This window comes from Petaurus breviceps, unplaced genomic scaffold, assembly GCF_028583685.1.
Source record: "Petaurus breviceps papuanus isolate PSGF00001 unplaced genomic scaffold, PetGlider_PUasm1.0 191, whole genome shotgun sequence".
Classification (NCBI taxonomy): domain Eukaryota; kingdom Metazoa; phylum Chordata; class Mammalia; order Diprotodontia; family Petauridae; genus Petaurus; species Petaurus breviceps.
In genome coordinates this window covers 3849723-3872457 of record NW_027185811.1, presented here as the reverse complement: position 1 = coordinate 3872457, position 22735 = coordinate 3849723, and the positions used below count along the sequence as shown (strand labels likewise).

At 44.3% G+C, this 22735-nt stretch overlaps 1 protein-coding gene and 1 pseudogene across 2 annotated transcripts; one reads left to right on the top strand and one right to left on the bottom strand.

The window, feature by feature from the left end:
- Positions 1-4683: 4683 nt before the first annotated feature.
- WNT10B (Wnt family member 10B) lies at positions 4684-10401 on the bottom strand. 2 transcript variants are annotated; one of them, XM_069092629.1, is made up of 5 exons: positions 10132-10401; positions 9010-9128; positions 8557-8819; positions 6466-6839; positions 4684-5911 (listed from the first exon to the last, which is right to left on the bottom strand). In XM_069092629.1, the coding sequence occupies exons 2-5, from the start codon at positions 9081-9083 to the stop codon at positions 5453-5455; spliced, it is 1170 nt and encodes a 389-aa protein (XP_068948730.1). In that variant the 5' UTR covers positions 9084-9128; positions 10132-10401; the 3' UTR covers positions 4684-5452. The 2 variants fall into 2 exon arrangements, with proteins under 2 accessions (XP_068948730.1, XP_068948731.1); XM_069092630.1 differs by lacking the exon at positions 10132-10401 and adding an exon at positions 9579-9758.
- Positions 10402-20505: 10104 nt separating this feature from the next.
- LOC138164601 (H/ACA ribonucleoprotein complex subunit 3 pseudogene) lies at positions 20506-20816 on the top strand (annotated as a pseudogene).
- Positions 20817-22735: the final 1919 nt, after the last annotated feature.

Below are 22735 nucleotides of genomic sequence, written 5' to 3'. Positions count from 1 at the left end.
AGAGGTTAAGTGAAGTACCCATGATGACATAGCTAGCATGTGTTGGAGAAAGAACTTGAACCCAGGGTTTTCTGACTTCAAGGATTGCCATCTAGTCACTATGCCAAACTGTTTCTCTATATTCTTTCCAAATGAAGGACCATTCAGCTATTTCCTAGACCTACAGCCAGAGCCACAGCAATACTGGGATCCTCTTGGCCTCTTATTCCTGAAGTGAGTAGCGGTCCAAAGCCTTATAAAAAAAGGTTCTTTCAAGGGAATACAAGATTGGGAGGTGGTCCCACTATACCAGGTTTTCTTTCCTACTCTCATTCCTAAATAAATCCATTATCATCTTTCTTCCTGTTCTTCAAGTTCTAGTCCCTTTCTCTCCTTCATTTCCACCCTTAGAATAAGTGAAGTCTACTAGCAAAATGGCTGTCTGACGAGACTTTATAAATACCTAGGAAAGAAGGAAAACAAAAAGGAAAATAGAAAGGAAAAGATAGACCCAACTAAATTCAGTATTCCAGAGAATAGCAAGGAGAGATAAGATTTTCTCAAATGAGCAATGCAAAGAAATAGAAGAAAACAATAGATTGGAAAAGATAAAAGATCTCTTCAAGAAAATTAAAGATATCAAGGAAAAGCTTCATGCAAAAATGGGCATGATAAAAGACAAAAATGGTAGGGATTTAACAACCGGAAGAAGAGATTAAAAAGATGTGGTAAGAATACACAAAAGAAAAGTACAGAAAGATCTTAACAACACTGATAACTATGACAGTATGGTTACTGATCTAGAGCCAAACATCCTTGGAGAATGAAGTCAAATGGACCTTAGGAAGCATTACTAACAATAAGGCTAGTGGAGGTGATGGAATTCCAGCTGAACTATTTGAAATACTAAAAGATTGGGGGTGGCTAGGTGGTGCAGTGAATAGAGTACCAACCCTGGAGTCAGGAGGACCTGATTTCAAATACAGTCTCAGACACTTAACACTTACTAGCCGTGTGACCTTGGGCAAGTCACTTAACCCTAATTGCCCTGCCCTCTCCCCTCCCCCCCAAAAAAAGCAAAAAAAAAAACCCTTAAAGATGAAGCTGTTAAAATGCTGCACTCAATATGCCAGCAAATTTGGAAAACACGACAGGCTTAGAAAAGATCACTTTATGTCCCAATCCTAAAGAAGGACAATGCCAAGGAATGTTCATATTACTGAACAATTGTACTTATTTCACACTTCAACAAGGTTATGCTTAAGATTCTGCAAGCTAGGTTTCAAAAATATGTGAAACAAGAATTACCAGAAGAGAAGGTTGGTTTTTGAGGAGGCAGAGGAAGTAGGGACCAAATTGCTAACATTCACTGGATTATGGAGAAAGCATGGGAATTCCAAAAAATCAGCTACTTCTGCTTCATTGACCTCACCAAAGCCTTTGACAGTGTAGATCACAACAAAATATGATAAGTCCTCAAAAAGATGGGAATACCAGATCATTTTACTTGTCTCCTGAGGAACCTGTTTATTGGCCAAGAAGCAACAGTTAGAACTGAAAATGAAACAATTGATTGGCTTAAGATTGGAAAAGGAGTACAACACGGCTGTGTATTGTCACCTTATTTATTTAACTTATATGCAGAGTACATCCTGTGGAATGCAAGGCTGGGTGAATCAAAAGCCGGAACTAAGATTGCTAGGAGGCATATCAACAATGTCAGATATGCAGATGATGCCACTCTAATGGCAGAAAGTGAAAAGGAATTAATAAGTCTCTTGATGAGAGTGAAAGAGGAGAGTGTAAAAGCTGGCTTGAAGCTCCACATAAAAAAAAAAACAAAGATCTTGGCAACTGGTCCCATCACTTTTTGGCAAATAGAGGGAGAAAAAATGGAAGCAATGTCACATTTTATATTTTGGGGCTCAAAGATGACTATAGATGGTGACGGCAGCCATGACATTAAAATATGCTTGTTCCTTGAAAGAAAAGCTATCACAAATCTGGACGGCACACTAAAAAGAAGAAAAATCACCTTACCAACAGAGGTCCATATAATCAAAGTTATGATTTTTCCAGTAGCAATGTGAGAGTTGGTCTATAAGGAAAGCTGGGAATCATGGAATCAATGCTTTCAAACTGTGGTGCTGGAGAAGACTTTCGAGAGTTCCTTGGACAGCAAGAAGATCAAATCAGTCAATATTTAAAGAAATTAATTCAGACTATTCACTGGAAAGTCAAATAGTGAAGCTGAAGCTTAAATACTTTGGCCACATAATGATAAGACAATACTGATGTTGGGAAAGATTGAAGGCCAAAGGAAAAAAAGAATGGCAGAGGATGAAATGGATAGATAATGTTATGAAAATAAGGAACATGAACTTGGACAGACTTCTAGAGATAATGGAGAATAAAAAGACCTGCCATTCTATGTCCATAAGAACAGGACAATACTGAATAACTGAACAACAATTAGCTAAAAATAAGCTGAAAGCTCTAATTTCATCTCACAGGGACTTCACTGCCGTTCGGTATAGGAGTGCAAGAGGCACCTGACTTGTTCCATATACATCTGCCCTCAAGGGTAGAAATCTCCCTCAGGCCTTTCCAAATCCCTAAGGTGGCTTCTGTGTTTATTTCACCTTATTTATTTAATGCAAGGCTTCACCTTTTTAAAATCTCTTTCCCTGAATCTTTATGGGGATACAGCTGATGAGACCCCATTTTCACCTCAACCCCAATTTTTATCAAGGGATTGTCCAACTCTCTTCTCTAACCCACCCACTGAGCCTAATAGGTTTTTATGGAAGTCTGCCAAGGAAGTGGAGCTCTCCATAGTGGTGGACTAACTTTTATCCGATGTGTCTTCTCTAAGCCAGGGATACTTTTGAATCAAAATTCCAGTCATCAAGAGGAGGATGGAGATAAGGACCATGGTTCTACAGGTAGGGCAGACCTGTGGGAACAGGCTACTTTCCAGGTGAAGCTCTCAGCCCTTTTGTCTTCATGTTTTTGAGGTCTTTGGCAAAAAGAAATGTCTACTCCAAGATCTATGGGGATTTCCCACTCAGTAAACAGGAGTGGAGTTGGGAACAGTTCTGCCGAAGGGCAGCTTCCTTCTTTTGAAGCTCCATCTGACAATCACTCAGCTTACCCTTTCTCCTTCCCCAAGTTTCCCTCCCATTAATCAGAAGGTGGAGTGTGCAAGAGGAGGGAGGCCTTATTTCCACTTCTCCCTTTCTTCCCTCCCATTCTGTGCCACTGGAGTTGAGCAAAGGCTGAAATTGCAGCACCCGCCCTGTGGGCTGCATCCTCTCAGAGGCTGTCACTGACCCCAGGCCTGGGTCTGAGCCCAGTGCATGTGCCGGAGGAGCTAGGGTAAGGGTGGGGAGTGTTGGTCTTGCTGACAAAATCCACTTGGAATTTCTCAAGGTTGTGGTTTGGGATTTCAGTCTGCCAGGGAGTGTGTCTGAGAAAGGCAGAGAGAGTAAGGAAGAAAGGGAGAGAAATCTGAAAAAGGAAGATAAGAAAGAGTCTGTGATGTACTTCCTGTGAGTGTGGGGCAAAGTAGAGTACTAATGGATCACCCTGGTCAGTATCAGAAATACCCTGAGAATGAACTCCATTCATATCCACAGACCTCTTCCCAGCACATATCTTCAACCTCTCCAGCCAATGATTGATCTAAAAATGGAATGGGACCCAGAATGGATTCACTATTCTGTGTGACCTTAGACAATTTCCTCCTAACTTTTCTAGGTCTCACTATCCTCTTCCAGAAAATGATGGAGTTGAATTCCATGACTTTTAAGATCACTTCCCTGTAACCTGGGTTCTCAAACAAAATTTCACCAGGAAATCCCTCAGAATGTCCACCCCATTATACTCTAGGAAATTCCCTGATTTCCCAGGAGCTCTTAGCACTTCAGAAACTCTCTGGATAGTTTTTACAGCTATGGTATGGGTAGGGGAAGAGAGACAGACAATTCTACCTCAGTGTCTGAGGAAATAATCTAAAAAGCCCAGAACTTCCATCCCTATGAATATTCAACTCATTCACATGTATCTGCATACTTTTTACGTACCCTTTTTCTTCATTAAGATTTGTTCTAATGATTATTTATTTTCAGTGAGATTAGGACAAGGATAGAAAAAGATTAGGATAAAAGAAGGGCTATATTAATATCTGACCAGTTTTCTTAAAGAGAGATGAATTATTTTATCATATTTAAAAGAGAATTGATTGATGTAGGACTTATGAATACTTGTAAATGTCAATGGGATTCATTTCTGGTTTCCAGAATAAAGAATTGCCATTCTAAGCCTAGGGTATTCTCCTTTTCTGCTCCCTATAATTCTAACTGCCTCCCAAATTCTTTTATCTGGAAAACCAGAAAAGCTCCCTTTCTTTTAGGTCTAGGCTAGACTGAGACTTGGGTGACAGTTTGGAGCAGATTCTAAGATCAACACCATAGACTCCAGTTATGGCCAAGGAGAAACTCTGAGGCAACAGTCCCAAATACTTAGGACCCTGTACTTTGTATAGGGTAGATCTAGCCAAAGACAGAACAAGGCATGACACTAACCTAGCAGCAATCTTTTTCTTTTCCCAGGTAATGATATAGGTTTCCATAAGCTAGGAACTAGGCCACTGAGGTTAGAAGATAAATCATCTTGAAAAAATGTAGGGACAGGAATCCAAGATATATGGACATTTCCATATCTGCAGCCACCAGTTCAGTGACTTGATTTTAATTTATTTTAGTTACAAAGAGGAACCAAGAACAAGTCTCAGCAAAATAAATTATCTGTTCCCTCCCCTTCTTCTGGGGAAGACAGAGGAGATCAGAAAGTCCTGGCTCCCCCCGCCCCTTTCCAGAGAAGACCTCCTTTAGGATCCAGGAGAAAAGGAGGGAGGGTTAGCAAACTCAGGACTTTGAACAGGCACTTTCTTAGGGTTGTAACTGTTCCCAGTTATTTAGACCCTTTCTAGAAATAGATTCCCTTCTATTTTACTTCCTCCTATTATTTCATTTTATGGGGTCCAGGACTACTGGATGGAATGGTGAGAGGACTAGACGCATGTGAATGGTTCTTCTGAAAATATAGGTATTAATGGTGCTGCACAACTCCTGGGCACATTACACTGGGAGAAAAATTACTACAAGAGGGTGTACAATCAGGTAGTTGGGGGACAACACAGTGCATTTCTTCCTGGTCTAGCCCAGTGTGTGAAGGACATAGAGTAGGGCAATGAAAAGGGTAGGAGCTTGAGATCTCTCTTCCCAATCCTCTAATTATAGAGGGAAAATAAAAAAGGACACATTGCTCACCCATCAAGCTTTCACTCCCTGAAACTGTTTCTTGGGAGAGACTGATGAATGAACTCAGCTGCAAAGGGCTAAAGAGAGCCCTTCCCTTCCCCAGGTTCCATAGTGTGAATTAGGGTGGGAGATGGGTATGAATGTCGCTCTCACTTGCAGACATTTACCCACTCAGTGACTCGGCATTCATCACAGAGAACATAACAGCACCAATGGAAACGGCAGTGGCATCGCTCCACACGGGTCTGACGGAGAACATTATGCCCTCGCCCACAGCACAAGCTCCCACAACCATCCAGGAGGCGGCTGGTCTTGTTGCAGACACGTCCTTGGGTGCCTGGTGATCCCAGGGCTGGCTCCCAGTCACAAAAGTCAGGAGATTTCTCAAAATAGACGAGTTCACCTGAGAGACGTCGAGGGCGAAGCCGGGGCTGGAAGGCACCTGAGTTGCGGTTGTGGGCGTTGATGAAGACTGCCCGGTTTAATCGTTCCCGAAGTGCTGTCCCAACCACTCGGAACTCCGGTGCTGCTCTCCAACAGGTCTTGAACTGGCAGCTGCCTGACGTGCCATGGCACTTACATTTCTGTTTCAGATTCTCAGTCACCACCTGGAGTATGGGGGTGAGGGGTGGATGGTGTGTGTGAGGGGGTTGTTTTCAGGTGTTAAAAGGAAAGGATGATGGAGGAGAAGGAAAGAATTATCATGGAATTATGAAACTGCAAGACAATTTAAAGATCATTTAGCCCAACCCCTTAATTTACAGATGGGTGAACTGAGGTAAACAAGTAAAATGACTCATCCAAGGTAACATAGCTAATCAGATAAAGACAAGAATAGAACTTACTTCTCCTAACATCTTAACCTTTAAAATAGTACCTTAAATAATGAGTAGAGGAGTTCAGATAGGAGTATCATTGAAGTCCTCTATACCCCCCATTCCCCAAAAGTGTGATTCATCTTTCACCCATTCCCTCAAATACCATACACTCTATATAAAACCAACATTGCAAACTGGGGAGGCTGCTCTCTATATTGTGACTTCCCTACCATGGGTTTGAGATATAGATAGGGGCAATTTTCCATGGAGGTACCTTCCCCCAACATGCCCTGCCCCCACACATATAAGCACAAACACACATTATCACACAAACATTGTGGTACCTGTCTCCCCACCCGGTTGTTGTGGATCCTCATTCGTGCCTGTATGTCTCTTGGAGCCTCTCTCAAATCCAGGAAATCCCGAGAGAATTTTTCCCCAAAGTCTAGGTCATGGTTGCAACCACCCCATTCCCACGTATCCTGGGGACCAGGGATGGTGCCTGACTTGGGTCCAAGGCCAACTGGGGAGTTAGGAAAGCTTTTGCCACGTGAGAGTGTCTGTAGCTGTAACAGTTTGGCTCTCAGCCGGTCTTGTTCTCCACTGCCTTTCCAGCCACAACCACAACTCACCAGTTTACCAAGGCTGCAAGCAGTGGCCACTGAGTGCATGACCCCAGCAGCTAGCATGGAGAAAGAGAAGGCAGTCTCTCGGAAACCTGAGGAGAAGAGACAAGGGCAGTAGGAATCAGTAGACAAGCAGAAAGGGTGGAAGGAATATAGAACTACCCACCAGTATAAGTTAGAACGTTGTTCATGTACCCTGACAGGGGGCCAAACCTTGAAGAATGGACGGAAGGCATAGAGAAACAAATGAACTTTGAAAATGTGTGCAAGACTCAGTTGTAAGCATTTCTGAAAAGTGATGACTAGAGGAAGTTTAACCCTTAAATGCCACCAGTACCAGCCCTTCCTCTTCCTACTATGTACACATTCCCCAGTAAACTGAAAGGATGGGAGAGCCCACTGTGATTTTGGAAAAGAAAACAAAACAAAACAAAAATACTGCTACTCATATACATATATTTGATCCATAAATCATCCCCCACCATTAACAGGACAATGACTTCCCCTGAGGTTCTTTTTTTTTTTTTACTTAATTACATGTGTGTGTGTATATATAAATATATATATATGTATGTATTAATTCATGTATATGTGCATTTTAACTTCTATACATAAGTTCAAGTCTTGAGGATCAGCTTAACCTGGTTTCAACTGTAAACAGATATTAGAGAGGGGAAGGACCACAGGGTGATCTATCTTGGACCCCATCTTGCCAGGGATGGTGTTGGGATCTATATCCCCCAGAGATGGGGAAGACCTGGCAAGGAGGCTGGGCTGAAAGATAATTAGAGCTACAGTTCTCTAACACGCTTAGGAAAACCCACTCTCAAATCTGATTCCAAGGCTCTAAGTCTCTTTCAGTAGGGAAGAACTATGGGTCCCACACTTAATGTGGAGGAAGGGATGCCAGGACCTTCTTACAAAGTCCTGGTTCAGCACCTGACCTGGTTCAGCATCATCCCTTCCTCACCTCATGGGAAAATGGGCTGCTGGTCCCAGCTCTCAATCCCCCACCCCACAAAGGGTGAAGCTGTTCACACTTGTCTTGGGAATTCCCCGAAGAAGGCAGCTGTCTATTAACCCTTTCTTCCCCAGAGCATAGCCTTCATCTCCTAAACTAAGTCCGATTTTCACTCATTCAGTCACTTGACTCAGGGTCAGAGAAGATGATGCCTCTTAGACCTGGCCATAGTAACCTGTTCTCACCCCTCCCACTGTTCCTCACCTGCTCAGGTGAGTGCCACCTGGGGCTCTCACAAGAGGGAGAGGAGGGGGATACTCCTTGGCTTCAAAGCCATCGGGGTCTTTGTTCCCAGCGACAGCTCCTGGGAACCCCAGCAATTAGGGGAGCAGGTTTAACCCTTAAACGGCTGGGGGCGTCTCCCCGCCTCCGCTGCGGCTTCGGAGGGCATGGCCCAGGCTTGTCAAAGAGTGGGAGGTGGAGAGAGTAATGGGGGAGGTAGGTGTGTGTGGGGGGGCGTTTGAAGCTCCCAGAGCTGGGGGAATCTCCCAACTCACAGGTGCAACCCGGGTCGGGTTGTGCAGAGCCTAGCGAAGGGGGAGGGGGAGCCGGGAGCCGGAAAGCAGCTGCTTCGCCCGCAGCACAGCAGGTGGAAAGTTGGGAGCATGTCGGGAGAACAGCGAATCATGAAGCCGTTTAGGACTGGAGGCCCAGTCGGGGCAAGAAGACCTGGGGAGGGGGAGGGCAGGGGGGAAGGGGGATTCCCAGGTGAAGCCCCTTCTTTAGCTTTAAACTTTTTCTCCTAGCCTCCACCTACCCTACTCCAGCAGAACAGGCCCTTGACTCACCCCGCTTCAGGATGGCGCTGTGGTGTGGCAGTCGGCCGCTGGCCTCCAGGGACGAGCAGTTCCAGCGCTGATCCCGTAGCTGGTGCTGGCACTCGTGGACCGCGATGTGCAGGCCCTGTAGCGCAGACGCCGTCACGTCGGGGCTGCGCAGGCACAGGCCGAATTGGCGCTTACTGAGACCCGGCAGCGTTAGGCACACGGTGTTGGGAGTGAGCGGAGGCTCCCCGGGAAGTTTCAGCCCCAGGATTTCATTGCTTAATGCTCTGGGGACACATAAAAGGCTCGTTGGCTACTGGAAACCAAGGCTCCAGTTGGTGGTCCCATTTTCCACCCCGACTCTGTGGTGACTTGGACGTCCTAGGTTTTACTAGCATCCGACCACATTCCTTCCCCTTTCTCACGCAGTATTTGGGGCGGTGCTGGACAGGCGCTAGGATCTGATCAACCGCTTACCTACTGCAAAGGACGAGGAGCAGGAGCCCGGCGAGGCCTGAGGGCAGAGGCCATAACCGTGGCTCCTCCGTCATGTCCTGGCCAGGGCCTGGTGGCTCCAGCGGCAACTTCTTCAGAATCTGTGGGAATACTGCATTTCAGCCAGCTGCCTGGCAGTCTCTAGACTCTTAGAGTGGGGAGGCCTTGTTCCTGGGTCTCTCCCTTCTCGATGGAGACACGAATTCTAAGCTCCTAACCCAAGTCAGTTTCAGTAAAGTCCCATAGATCCATATACCTTGGAGCTCAGGGACTAAACCTAGAAGCCCAGAGAGGCAGCAGCCCAGTTCCTAGCAGGAATGGAAGAGATCTGACCTCAACCCTTCGGGAACCCACAGACAGCTCAGAGAGCTTTTCTCGGAGAAAAACAGGCACACGACAGACACGCACAGAAACCAAAAGGGCCAAAACACATACATATTCACACACGCACACCTTAACCCCAGTGACTTCTGATAGTGGCTCCCTCTTCTAGCACAGCGTGCCTCATATCTCACCCAGCCACAGGGTTCAGCGACCCCCCTCCTCCTTACTCAGGCTGTGGCAGTGGGCGGCACCCTAAGTGGATTCCACTGAACCAGCGGGATGGAGTTGTGGTCTCCACCGCCACAGCTCTTAGGGCAACCCTAAGGACAAGCAACCCTAAGGACAGGATGGTTCCTACTTCAACTACACTTCAGTGAGATAAGTTTAAGGATGAGCCCAGAGGACTCCCCTCCCATACAGGTTTAGGGAATCCCCGGGCCCCACGCCCACACTCCATCCCGACCCACTAGGGATAAATGGGGACGGGACAGGAGGAGAGTACAGGTGCTATTGAAGGGGTGGGCTCTCTCTCGCCTTAAAGGGCGCCAGAATTTAGTACTCTACTACACTCATGCCCCCAACCCCCTACAGGCACAATCTTTATCCTGGTCCCCAGGAGTCCCACATTTCTCTACTCTTGTTTAACGCCTTCCTAGCCCACAAAGAAATTCAGAGGTTTCTTTCTCTTTCTGGGTCTCCAGCTATTTCTTAATTTCTATGCCTCTACTTCTGTCTGTCTGACTGTCTGTCCTATTCCAGTATCCCAGAGTTCCCTGTTACCTCCTGTGGCTTGCGTTCCGAATTCTCGACTGGTGTGGTTCTGTACTCTGGTTCTCCTCCCCTCCACTCGAGTTGCTCAAGCCGTGGGGAGGCTGGGTCAGGCTCTGCCCCCTCCGCGGGGCCGCATTCTTCCAGGGCCGGGCCACTCCTCTTCCTCGGTTCTCCAGCGCAGCCGCCGGGAGGGAGGGAGGGAGCTAGGGGCTCTGGCTCTGTTCGCGTTGCTGTCGGAGGCTGCTTTGCCGGGACTGAGGGAACTTCGGCTCCTCCCAGAGCCTCGGGCATCCCCCCCCCCCTCCCCCCCCCCCCCCCCTCCGCCACTCCACCTGACCCGATGAGGTGCAGCAGCTCCCAGCTACCTTCTTTCCCCGCCCAGTTCAGTATCCAGAACTCCCCCCACTCACTTTATCACCCCCCCCCCACACACACACACAGACGCACACGCGCGCGCACACACAGCCACTCCTTTAATGCCCTAGTCTTGATTGACTGTCTAGATTCAAAAGGATTGAAAGGAGTTAGGTCCCCTCACCTACTAATACTATGCTTATCTTGCTGGAAGGGCGATAGGATGGGCTGCCTGTAGCAAGGACTTGTGCCACTTTGCCTCGGTTTTCCGATCCTACACGAAGCCCCTTAGCGAGATGGGGGCGGAGCTGGGAACCGAGGTCTGGAGTTTGCATTACAGTCCTCACAGTACCCGTCCATCCTCATCTAAGTACCTTGGCGGAGTCTGATTCCTTGAAGCTTCGTCCCAGCCCACCTGAGAACAAGCATCACATAGAAAGGGACTAGCCTAGGACAGGTTACCCCCAGAACAGGAGATAACTGACCTGGAGGGATCTGTCCAGAGAACCTCGCCGCCCTATGAACTTTCTTTATGTCTTCCTTTTTTTCTCTAGTTGAGCTATTCCCCGCTAGCCCTGGACTTCCAACCGTACCCCACCCCCACCCACCTTAAACCCCTCATCTGTACAGACATCACCTACCGCCTGGCTGGTTCTGGAGGAGTCTCAATTTCGGATTTGATATAGGTTGCTACAGGTAGTTCTCGGGATGCCGACCTACCCAGACCCCAGGGGCCGGATCCTGAAGTTGCAGTGGCCTGGGTGGCGGAGGCGGAATCCGAGTCGGAGGCGACTGCCTTGGGACCGCCTAGTCTGAGAGCCAACGCAGCAGCGAAGGGGTTAGGCTCCCCGCCTGACTCACCATCCAAGCTTTAACCACCGCCGGCTATTTTTGCTGCAGAAGAGGGGCCCCGGCTTCCCAGCCGCCCCCGGCCCCTGCCAGACCGCAGCCCAGGGCCCCAAAGGGCCCCGAGCTACAGCCTCTAGTTGACTCAGCTGCCAGGCAGCCTGGGGTGTTGGGTCTTGAGGCTGATACCCGCCACCAACATCATCACTTCCGTGGCCACCTGCCCACTCTCTTCGACCCCCCACCCTTCCGTAGAACTCAACTGTTTTTTTTCGAGCTCTCCTAGTGTATGGGGTGGGACGAGGTACTTTTGTGAGGGGCATAGAGGAGAGTAGCCCTGGGTTAGGCACAAGAACCAGACCTTGCACATTACAAAAACCTTTTCCATCAGCCCCAGGAAACTCATTTCTATCCTACAGTCCTCTGTGCCAGCAAAGGGTCTTCTCGATGCTTCTAGGTAACACCACTTCTCTATGGCTCCTTAGGGGGACCAGTATGGGTGAGTCTACATTGGGGAGACTTTCAGACATCTCAGGTGACCTCTGGGCTTTCCCTTCATTCCAGCAGAGACAGGGTCCTTGTCTTTAGAAAAGACCACCATGTTTAAGGAAGCTGTGGGTGGAATCTTGAAAAAAATCATCTTAGATGCTCTGGAATCACAGAAGGAAGAAAACAAATATGGCACTGTGTTAAACACTTTACAAATATCCCATTTGGTCCCCAGAACAATCCTGGAGGAAGGTGCTATTATTATGCTCATTGTACAGTTGAGCTAATTGAGGCAAACAAAGAATAAGTGACTTGTCCAGGGTCACACATTTAATAAGCATGTATTATGTGCCAGCCACCTTGCTTAGCTCTAGAGATATAAAAAGAACAATGATGGTACTTGTCCTCAAGGGGCTTACATTCTAAAGGTAGGGGCAATAAATTAATGAAGAAAAAATAGTTTTGGAGGAGAGTGCACTAGCCGCTGGGAGGATAGGTAAAGGATTTTAGTAAAAGGTGATGCTTGAAGGAAATGTGGGATTATGAGAGGTAGAGGTGAGGAGGAAGTGCATTCCAGGCATGGGGGAAGGCCAATCCAAAAGGTGGAAAATCCAAAAGGGGAAATGGAAATGTGTAATGAACAGCAAGTAAGACAATATGGTTGGATGGTAGGTTTGTGGAAGGGAATAAAGTGTAATAAGACTGGAAAGGTAAGATGTTGTGAAGAGTTTTAAATGCCAAACAGGCGAGTGAATATTTGATCCTGGAAGTAATAAAGAACAAGTAGAATTTTTAAGGAGGAAAGGGTGACTTGCTTAGAGATATACTTTAGGTAAATCTCTTCTGGCTGTGTGGATGGTCACTTTGAATGGGGGAGGCTTGAGGCTATTGCAATAATCCAGGCAGAGGTGGTAAGGAAGGCTGTTTGTTATAAGACTGGAGTGGAAAGGGATGTATTAAGAGATCCTGTATCAATAGCAATATCAAGATTTAGCAACTGATTAGATGGGTGGGATGAGTGAAAGTGAGGACTCGGAGAGATGGGGAGGGCTTGAAACTGGTGATGCCTTTAATAGTAGTAGGAAAGTTCAGAAGAGTGATCAGTTGGGGGTCTAAGGGAAGAAATGAGCTTTACTTTGAAAGTGTGGAGTTTGAGATGCCATAGGGATAGTCACTTTGAAATATCAAAATATAGTTGGTGATGTAAGTTTGGAGCTCAGGAGAGACTAGGGCTGGATATTATTAACTTGGAAAGTCATCTGCTTAAAGATAACTGAACCCATGAAAGCTGATGAGTTCACCAAGTGACAGGGAGCAGAGAAAAAAAAACCCAGAAGAAACAAAACTTTGACAGTACACTCAGAGTTAATGGGCATGACATGGATGAGGAACCAACAAAGGCCAGATTGAAGAACTAAAAGAAAGCTATGTCTATTTCTTTTTATTCTCTCATAATCACTATGTTTCTCTGTTTAGATAGTTGAGTGTCACTGTCTCTTAAAATTAAAAATAAATTGAATAAGGACTAGCCCTCTGTGTTTGTTGGTATAGGGAACTCCCAGATGAAGAAACTCCCTATATCAGTGCAGATCAACACATTCTCTGCATGAGTGAGTGAGTCTTAGAGTAATTTAGTTCACTGACAAGTTAAGTATGCATCACAGAAGCAGGACTTGAACCCAGATCTTTTAGCTACAAGGCCAACTTTCTATCCACCACACCACATTGCCTTTCCATTTTTAAAAAAAAGAGTATATGTATATGCATATATCTTATACACATATAAATCTTTACATATGGACAGTGGTCTGCTTTCACATACATGAAATTATTCTATTCTCACAATAACCCCTTGAATAAGCTGTGGGGGTATTACTATCTCCATTTTATAGATTAATAAATGGAATGATTTGTCAAAAATCACATATCAAGTAAGGATCAGAGCTAGGCCTAGATTCCAAGTTTTATCTCCCAAAATGCACCCTAGGGCCAAACATTGTCTTTTATCCTTTCTCCCCTCCTTTCCCTCTCCATCCTCCCTTATAACTTTAGGATTTTCTGCTGCTAATGGTCCAAGACTTCCAGTGCTCAGTTTGGCTGGGGATTGAACTCCGGGCAGTACACAGTGGCATAGGCTGGGTGGCCTGAGGACGACCCACAGTGCTCTCACCATGACCAGTTGGCTGGAGCCTGTAGGGTGGAGTTGGATTGGGGCTGAGGACCCACACCCATTGTCTAATACCCCAAACATGCAGTCCTGCTGGACCAGAACTTGGGAAGTGGGAGAGAAGGGAGGAAATCAGGGATGCCCTGACCTCAGGCTATGTACAGGTAAAGGGTAGGGTGAAGGAGAGAGGGCTAAGTTGTTTCCAAACCTCTCCCTTCCAGGAGATCCAAGGTACTACCCTTCCCAGCAAAGGGAATGAAAAGAGAGTTAAAGCAACGGGGGAGAGGAATGAGATTCCTGTGAGGGAGGAGTAGAGAGTAACAGAAGCTGGGTGCCCTAGAGGTTGGGGGAGCATGCAGCTAAGGCTGTGGCCGAGGCAAGGCCGTTCCTCAGGGGCGGTCCCCCTCCCCAGCTTGTATTTGCCTTGGCTGGGGTCCCGGGTGACTCATCTAGTGTTGAGCTGCTGATAGGGACAGCCAGGGCCGGGAAACCCAAATTATAGGCTCTCTGTCCTCCTTATGCTCCGCAACTCTTCCAGCTTTGTTCCAGGCTGCCACCAGAGGGCAATAAAGAGTACACACCACAAAAAACGTTAACATTGGTCCCCACCTCAAGGACACCAGGGCAGACTCCATAGGGTAAATTCCCTCCAGGTGATTGCCTGGGCTGAGAATTTGGGATGTCCCTTGGGACTGTCGATTGGAGAGAGAAGGGGGAGTCTCCACCAGCTGATACTGAAGAAAACCTCTGGCACCAATTTTTTTAACAGCCTACTTTCACTACCACCATCAAGGAAGCAAAGCATCATTATCAGACTCTTCATACAACCCTCTCAGAGCCTTCTGTTTCCTCTTGTTCCTTGAAAACCTATCATTTCATCAGTATAAAGATGTTCAAGGGATGGGGCAACACACTATATTCTTTGCTCACCAATCCTTCCCTTTCCCCAATCATTTTCCTACTCAAGGGGTATTCAACCCCCAAAGTTATCATATGTCTTTTAAACTTGACACCAAAAGTCAACCTTTTGTAGGAGAAAGAACGTGACTTGGAGTGCTTTCTTCCTAGTTACCTCACCATACTCATACAGCTTTCTACTTAGCCCCATTTCCTTACCTGAATTTGGGAGGCAACAGACAAAAAGGGAAGGAATTTCTTACATCCAGTATCAGGGGTCACTACCTGTAGGTCTCATAGAACAGATGGTCCCAGGAGAAATTAAAGGAACTTCAGACCTGAAGCACCTGGACATGCCCCTAGGCACACAATTCTGCTTCCATTTCTAGTAAAGTTATAGTTCTTGTTGTAGAGCCAGCAAGGTCCTAGCAACAGGTCTCTTGTTCAGTACTGGGTTACAATAGTTTTATTGGCATTTCTATGAGTGCAGAATAAGGAAGTACTCAATGTTTGTATCATATTTTAGACTAAAAAAAGAGAATCAGCTAAGAGACCAAGATTGATTTTGCCCCTACTTCCCTGACCCACTATTAGTTACTAGACCCTAAGCTTGAATAGCTTCCACTGACTCTCTTCTTTCCTCTAAAGGATACTCAAATGCAACCATGATCTTCTCAATTTCAAAGTTACTTTTTTTTTTGGAGGGGGGAGAGCAGGGCAATTGGGGTTAAGTGACTTGCTCAAGGTCACTCGGCTAATAAGTGTTAAGTGTCTGAGGCCGGATTTGAACTCAGGGCCAGTGCTCTATTAATACACCACCTAGTCGCCCCTCAAGGTTACTTCTAATGACACAGATCAAAATTCGTCAATGCCTGATCATCCTATCTGACTCCTGTCCATTTCCTCCTATAAGTTTATCTCCTCTTGCTCTGTTTTCCATCCTATGTACAAATGTTCAAGTTTTCTAGAGTTTGTGAAGTTTTGCTCAATAATAAAAATTCCAGCCTCTACTTGAAGTCCTATTGTGAAAGGAACTCACCACTTCTGGAGGTAGCCATTTGGGGATTGTTCTAAGTGTTGGGAAGTTTTTCCTGACATCAAGTCTAAATTTGCCTCATGACAACTCCAAGGGAGTTGGTCTTTTATTGATCTAATCACAGAAAAGGGGACAGAGAAGTTAAAATTAATTATAAAATGCAGTCACACAGCAGATCCATTTTTAAGGTGTGAATGACTTCCTTGACCCAATCAAAAAGAGAGCAACTACATAGGATGAAGAATGATAGACCATTATTCCCCAATTGATAAATGGTCAAAGGGTATGAACAGGCAGCATGAAAAAGAAATCTACATTATCAATAGCCATATAAAAAGTGTTCCATGTCACTAATAATTGGATAAGTACAAACAAAAATAACTTTGAGGTTCTGCATCACACCCATCAGATTGGCAAAAATGACAAATTCTGGAGGTACTGTGGGAAAATTTGGAAAAATGCCCCCAAAGTTATTTAACTGTATACACCTTTGACTCAGTGACACCACTACTAGGTCTATATACCATTTTGGTTAAAAATTAAAGAAAGAGGGTGGCCAGGTGGCTCAGCAAGTAAGAGCACTGGCTCCAGTGTTGGGATGACCTGGGGATCAAATCCGGACTCAGATACTTAGCACCACACCCAGAAATAACTGGCTGTGTAACCTTGAGCAAGTTACTCAACCCCGATTGCTTAAAAAAAAGAAAAAACAAGAAAAATTCATTATGGGGCGTCCAGGTGGCTCAACAAGTAAAGAGCACCAGCTCCAGTGTCGGGATGACCTGGGGATCAAATACGGGTTCAGATACTTAGCACCACATCCAGAAATAACTGGCCATGTAACCTTGAGCAAGTTACTCAACCCTGATTGCTTAAAAAAAAAATTTTTTTTAAGAAAGAGGAAAAGGACCTATATATACAGAAATATTTATAGTGCTTCTTTTTGTGATGGCAAAGAATTGGAAACTGAAGGGTGCCCATCAATTGAAAAATGGCTAAATAAGTTATGCTATATGAATGTAATGGAATCCTATTGTGTCATAAGGAATAATAATGGGATGGTTTCAGAAAACCTGGAAAGATTTCTATGATCTAATGAAGAGTGAAGTGAGTAGAACCAGCAGAACTATTTATACAATAACAACAATATCATACAGAAAAATACCTCTGAAAAACTTATGAACTCAAATCAAACAGAATTCCAGAAGATTAATGATGAAACATGGTACCCACCTCCTGATATAGGTGGTGGACTCAATTGCACATTGGTTTGTACATTATGTTTTGACATGGTCAATGAAGAAATTTGTTCTGCTGGATTATTTGTGACAGGGGTTTTGTTTTTCCTGCTTTCTCAATGGGGAGATGGGAAGGAGAAAAAGTGGATCTTTGTGAAAATAAAATAAAGCTGAATTTAAAGGAAAAAATGATAGGCTATGCCTTAGGATAACCTTTAAAAGTTAGTTTACTGAATCTAGGAGACAGACTGAAAGAAGAATTTGGCTCCTAATTGGAGAAGCAGAAGACGCATGGGACTGGAGGAAAGGAAACTGTAGGAAGCTACATAGAATTGACAGAGCAGAAGTAACCACTCCAAATAAAGGGCAAGGATTCTGGGATTAAGGCCACATTGGCCAATGAGGATGCAAGGTATTGGAACAGAAACTTTTTTTTTTTTTGCTGAAATCCTCAGTTTATAAATCCCAAGACAAGAATCCTTTATCTGCTTTCTCTTTTTGAGCTCCTTCATGAAAGCCTGAAAGGGGGTAGGAGAGTCAACCTTTCTTTCTTGTAAATGTTTACTTGTTTTTAGATACAGTGGTAACCATCCACAATTATAATTGCTAATTGGAAATACAGTTGGGAAGAAATAATTGGGGGCAGAGAACAAGAAGAATATTCCCAGAGAAGAGATAAAGATAGAAATAATCACACTGGAGTGTTTTTCTAGGAGTCTGTTTCTGGATGGGGGTTCAGAGCTAACACAAACATAAATAGATACTACTTCAATACTACTTTGATGCTATTTCCCAGAAGGAGTGAGTATTTTTGTTGTCGTTGTTGTTGAGTCATTTTTTAGTCAAAGATACTGGAGTGGTTTGCTATTTCCTTCTCCAGCTCATTTTAAAGATGGGGAATTGAGGCAAACAGGGTTAAGTGACTTTCCCAGGGTCATACAGCTAGCTGTATTTGAACTCAGGTCTTCCTGACTCTGGGTCCAGTACTCTATTCACTGCACCACCTAGCTGGCCAAGGAGAGTTTACATTGGGAAAAATCATGAGGACAGCTACTCAGCAGTAGGATAAAGGGTAAATAGGAGTGCTTGAATACCCCTGATCGTTCCAATACCCCTTTTAAGACTGCTACATTAACAAGGAACTTCCACTCCTTGTTCCTGATTCTATCCTCTAAGTCTAAAAGGAAAAATCCAGTTCCTCTTCCACCTGACAGACTTTCAAAGACTTAAGTACAGCAATCATGTTCACTCCGAGTCTTCTCTTCTTCAGGCTAAATATACCCAGTTCCTTTCATAGATCCTTACATGAAATGGATTCAAGGCCCTTCATCATCTTCTTTGTCCTTCTTTCCAGAACTAAACACAATAGTCCGGATGACATCAGACAAGGGCACAGTACAGTGGGATTATCATCTCCCTATTCCTGGAAATAATTACTCTTATTGCTGTTAATGCTCTATTAATTATTCTGTTGCTCTTAATGCAGTCCAAGATTGAATTAGCAATTTTTTTTGGCTGACATATCACACTGCTGACTCCTTCTGAGTTTGCATTTCACTAAAACCCTCATTTTTTTTTTCCAGAAAAAAATACCATCCTGTAACTCATTAAGCCAATTGTTTTGGCCCAAGTATGAAACTTTGTATTTTTCCCTACTTCATGGCATCTTATTAAACTAAACCCATTGCTCTAACCTGTCAGGAAATTTTTGTCATCTGACTCTTTCATCTAGTGCTGTGCTACCAAAGACTTCATCTAATCATTTACAAAAATGACAAAAGGCATAGGGCCATACACTGGTGGCTTAGTGTATAGTACTGGGCATGATCTCAGAAAGACCTGATTTCAAATCCAGCCCCAGATACCTATAAAGCTGTGAGACTCTGAGGAAGTCAATTAACCTCAGTTTTCTCAACTGTAAGATGGGGATAATAATAACAGCTAACTCTCAGGATTGTTTTGAGGATCAAATGAGATAATTATTGGTAAAAACTCATCACAGTGCCTGTCACCTATGAAGTACTATATAGATGCTTATTCTCTTCCCTTCTAACCACAGATCCTGGGGTTCTCCATTAAATACCTCCTGCTAAGCTGACAATGCACCATTAATGAACATGTTTAAATCTTGGTCATCCAATTCTGAGTCTATCTAATTGGATTATTATCTAGTCCAGTGGCATGGAATGGATCCTTGCTGGCTTCCTATTGACTTAGAAATCCACAGATTAACACGAACTATGTTGTATGCCATTTTTATTTAGCTAAACATTTCCCAATTGCATTTTTTTAAAAGCAGTTGGGGTTAAGTCACTTGCTCAAGGTTAAACGGCCAGGTGTTTCTGGATGGATGCTGAGTATATGAGCCCGGATTCGGTCTCCTGACTCTGGGGCCAATGCTCTTACTGCACCACCTGGCCGCCCCTCCCAATTACATTTTAATTTGGTTCAAGTTGTCCTAGGAAGTTTTGTGGGCCACTTATGTCTGAGGATCATGTGTTTGACAGCTCTATGAAATCTAGTCCACTTGTTTTCATATTCTCTATAATAGCATGAGATACTTTATGTGAAAACCATGTTAAATCAAAGTGAACTATATTTACAGCATTTTCTTCCACCAATTGAATCATCTTGTCAAAAAAAAAAAAAAGGTTAGTCCAGAATCAATAATGTGTCCTTGATGAAGTTTTTTCCTTTCTAGATGTTCACTAAACATCTCTGTTTAGATGTTCTGGAATTCTGTTCTAGAATTTCCCCAGGAATTGAAGTCAAGTTAAGGAGCCTGCAGTTTGTAGACTCTTCTCTTTTATTAAAATCATAGCCCCTGGGAGCGGCTTGGTGGCGAAGTGAGTAAAGCACTGGCCTGGAGTCAGGAGGACCGGAGTTCGGTTCTGGCCCCAGACACTTAACACCCACACTCAAAAACTAGCTGTGTAACCTTGGGCAAGTTACTTAATCCCAATTGCCCTCCAAAAGGCAAAAAAAAAAAAAATCATAGCCCTAGGAGTGGCTAGGTGGTACAGTGAATAGAGCACCAGCCATAGTCAGAAGGACCTGAGTTCAAATCCAGCCTCAGACACTTAACACTTACTAGCCATGTGACCTTGGGCAAGTCACTTAATCCCAATTGTCCTGCCTTCCCCCTGCCAAAAAAAAATCTTAGCTCCTCTTCTTAAGCTGTGTTCTACCCCCCCCCATTTCCCATCATCTTTCAAATGCTATTGATAGTGTCTCAGAAATCACATCTCGGGCCTTCAGTGACTGTTGTTGGAGTCTCCCAGGTTAAGGAGGAGGAAGTGTAGTTGTAGCCTGAGTCTTTTTGTGGTGTACCCGGATTTCAAAGTGAATTGGCTGAGATGTTTCTACAGTATTACCTCAACAAGAAAGGGAACCTTAAAAAAAACCAGATCCTGCAGGACAACAGACCTGTTCAGCTCACCCAGCCAGATTCTGTCCAGATAACAAGTACTCAAGACACTGTATCACTGTCAAAAAGAGATTCAAGGTTCTCATGGCCCAACAAGCACAACTGGTCCTATGAATTACCAACCCACCAAACAATGGCAGCCTCCAAGGACTCTGGCCCAAGAACCTTTTCCTACATCTAGGAGACTGAATTCAGGAAGAGCTCAGATCTTTGACTCTCTTAACCCATTCTCACAACTTTAAAATTACTCCTTTTGTACACTTGCTTCTAAGAATCCAGTCTCAATTTCCCTGTGTTCCTCTCTGTACTTGGTAGCAATCAACCTAAAATGAAAAAGCCTAAAGTTGTCACACCTTTTTAATCAATGTTGTAGGCTATTAAAGCTGAAATGATTTTTTTTTAAATCCCATCTCCTTGTTCTCCTCCTACTCCTCAGTTTTCTTTGCTTGACCTTTCTCCAGGCTGCGCTCAATTACCATGACTGTCTCCCATGGCTCTTTCCTGGTCCCACTTCTTTATCCATTCTATAATATTTCACTTGGTAAGGTCCCCAGCTTCCATGGACTCAATAATTACCCCGATGGAGATGATTCTCAGAGCTGGTTGTCCAGTTTGACCTTTTCATTGATCTCCGGCTACCTACTGGACCTCTCAAACTGTGAGGATCAAATGAAATAATATTTATAAGAAGCGCTTGGCACATTGCCTGCCACTTAGTGGGCACAATATAAATGCTTATTCTCTTCTCATAATTATCTTGAACTCTCAACATGTTCAAAACAGAAATAATTATCTTTCTCCTTTTTCCTTCCCTCTTCCTAACATCCCTATTGCAGTCAAGGATAAGACCATGTTTCTAATCACACAGGTTCAACTTCTCTCTCCCCTCAATCTTCATAACTAATCTGTTGTCACAATCTGTTGGTTTTTCTTTGGAAAAATCTCCCCTATGCCCTTTTCTTTCCCCTTATAGCACCACCACCTTGGTACGGGCCCTCATCACCTTACACCTTATCTATTGGAATGGCCAATATGGTTGGTTTTCCTGTCTGAAGTCACTCCCCAGCCCAGTCCATCCTCCAGTAGGTTATTAAGGTGATTTTCATAAAGTGTCATCACCTATTCAATAAACTCCAGTGGCTGCCTATTACCTTCAGGATCAAAAATAAACCTCTTTTTGGCTTTTAAAAGCCCTCTATAACCGGGCTCTTTCCTACCTTTCCAGGCTTCTCACACTCTACTACCTTCCACATATTCTGTGACCAGGTAGCTTCTTTGCTGTTCCTTGGATAGGTACATACATACATACATATATATATATATGTATGTATATGTATATGTATATACATATATGTATGTATATGTATATATATAGTATATAATAAGGATAATTATTTAATTATTCAATTTCCCAACTCTGAGCATTTTCATTGACTGTTCCCAATGCCTGGATCTCTATCTCTCCACATCTCTACCTCATGGCTTCCCTGACTTCCTTTAAGTCTCAGCTAAAATACCACCTTCTGCAATAAGCCTTTTCAAATTCTTCTTAATCTTAGTGCCTTCCTTTTGAGATTATCCCCAGTTTATCCTGTAAATATCTTGTTTTTACAGAGTTGCTTGAATGTTGTCTTCCTTCATTAAACTGTAAATTCAGATACTCAGAGCATCTGAGGCAGGAACTGATCCTGGGAGCTTCACACACACACACACACACACACACACACACACACACACACACACTTTTTTGTATCCTCAGAGTTCAACATAGTGCCTGAACCATTTTTGCTGCTCAGTTGTTTGTCAGGCATGTCTAACTCTTCATGACCCTATTTCGGGCTTTCTTGGCAACGTTACTGGACTGTTTTGCCATTTCCTTCTCCAGCTCATTTTACAAATGAGGAATTGAGGGAAACAGGGTTAAGTGACTTGACCAGGGTCACACAGCAAGTTAGTGTCTGAGGCCGCATTTGAACTCAGGAGATGAGTCTTTCTGACTCCAGGCTGACACTCTATCCACTGGGCCACCTCGTTGTCCAGCCTGAAACATTGTAGGTACTGATTGACTGTTGCCTGACATCCTCCAGTTATTTCAGTACCCAATAATGTAATTTATCTGGAACAGATGATATGAACCCATCAAGAGTAAGCAGGTACTC

What these genes read in the sequence shown, in the direction of transcription:
- WNT10B (XM_069092629.1), bottom strand. Translation starts at nt 9,083, where the DNA reads ATGACGGAGGAGCCACGGTTATGGCCTCTGCCCTCAGGCCTCGCCGGG. An exon ending in CAGCGCCATCCTGAAGCGGG is followed by an intron (nt 6,840 to 8,556) that starts GTGAGTCAAGGG and finishes TCTTCTCCTCAG; the next exon opens with GTTTCCGAGAGACTGCCTTC. An exon ending in ACAACCGGGTGGGGAGACAG is followed by an intron (nt 5,912 to 6,465) that starts GTACCACAATGT and finishes CCCATACTCCAG; the next exon opens with GTGGTGACTGAGAATCTGAA.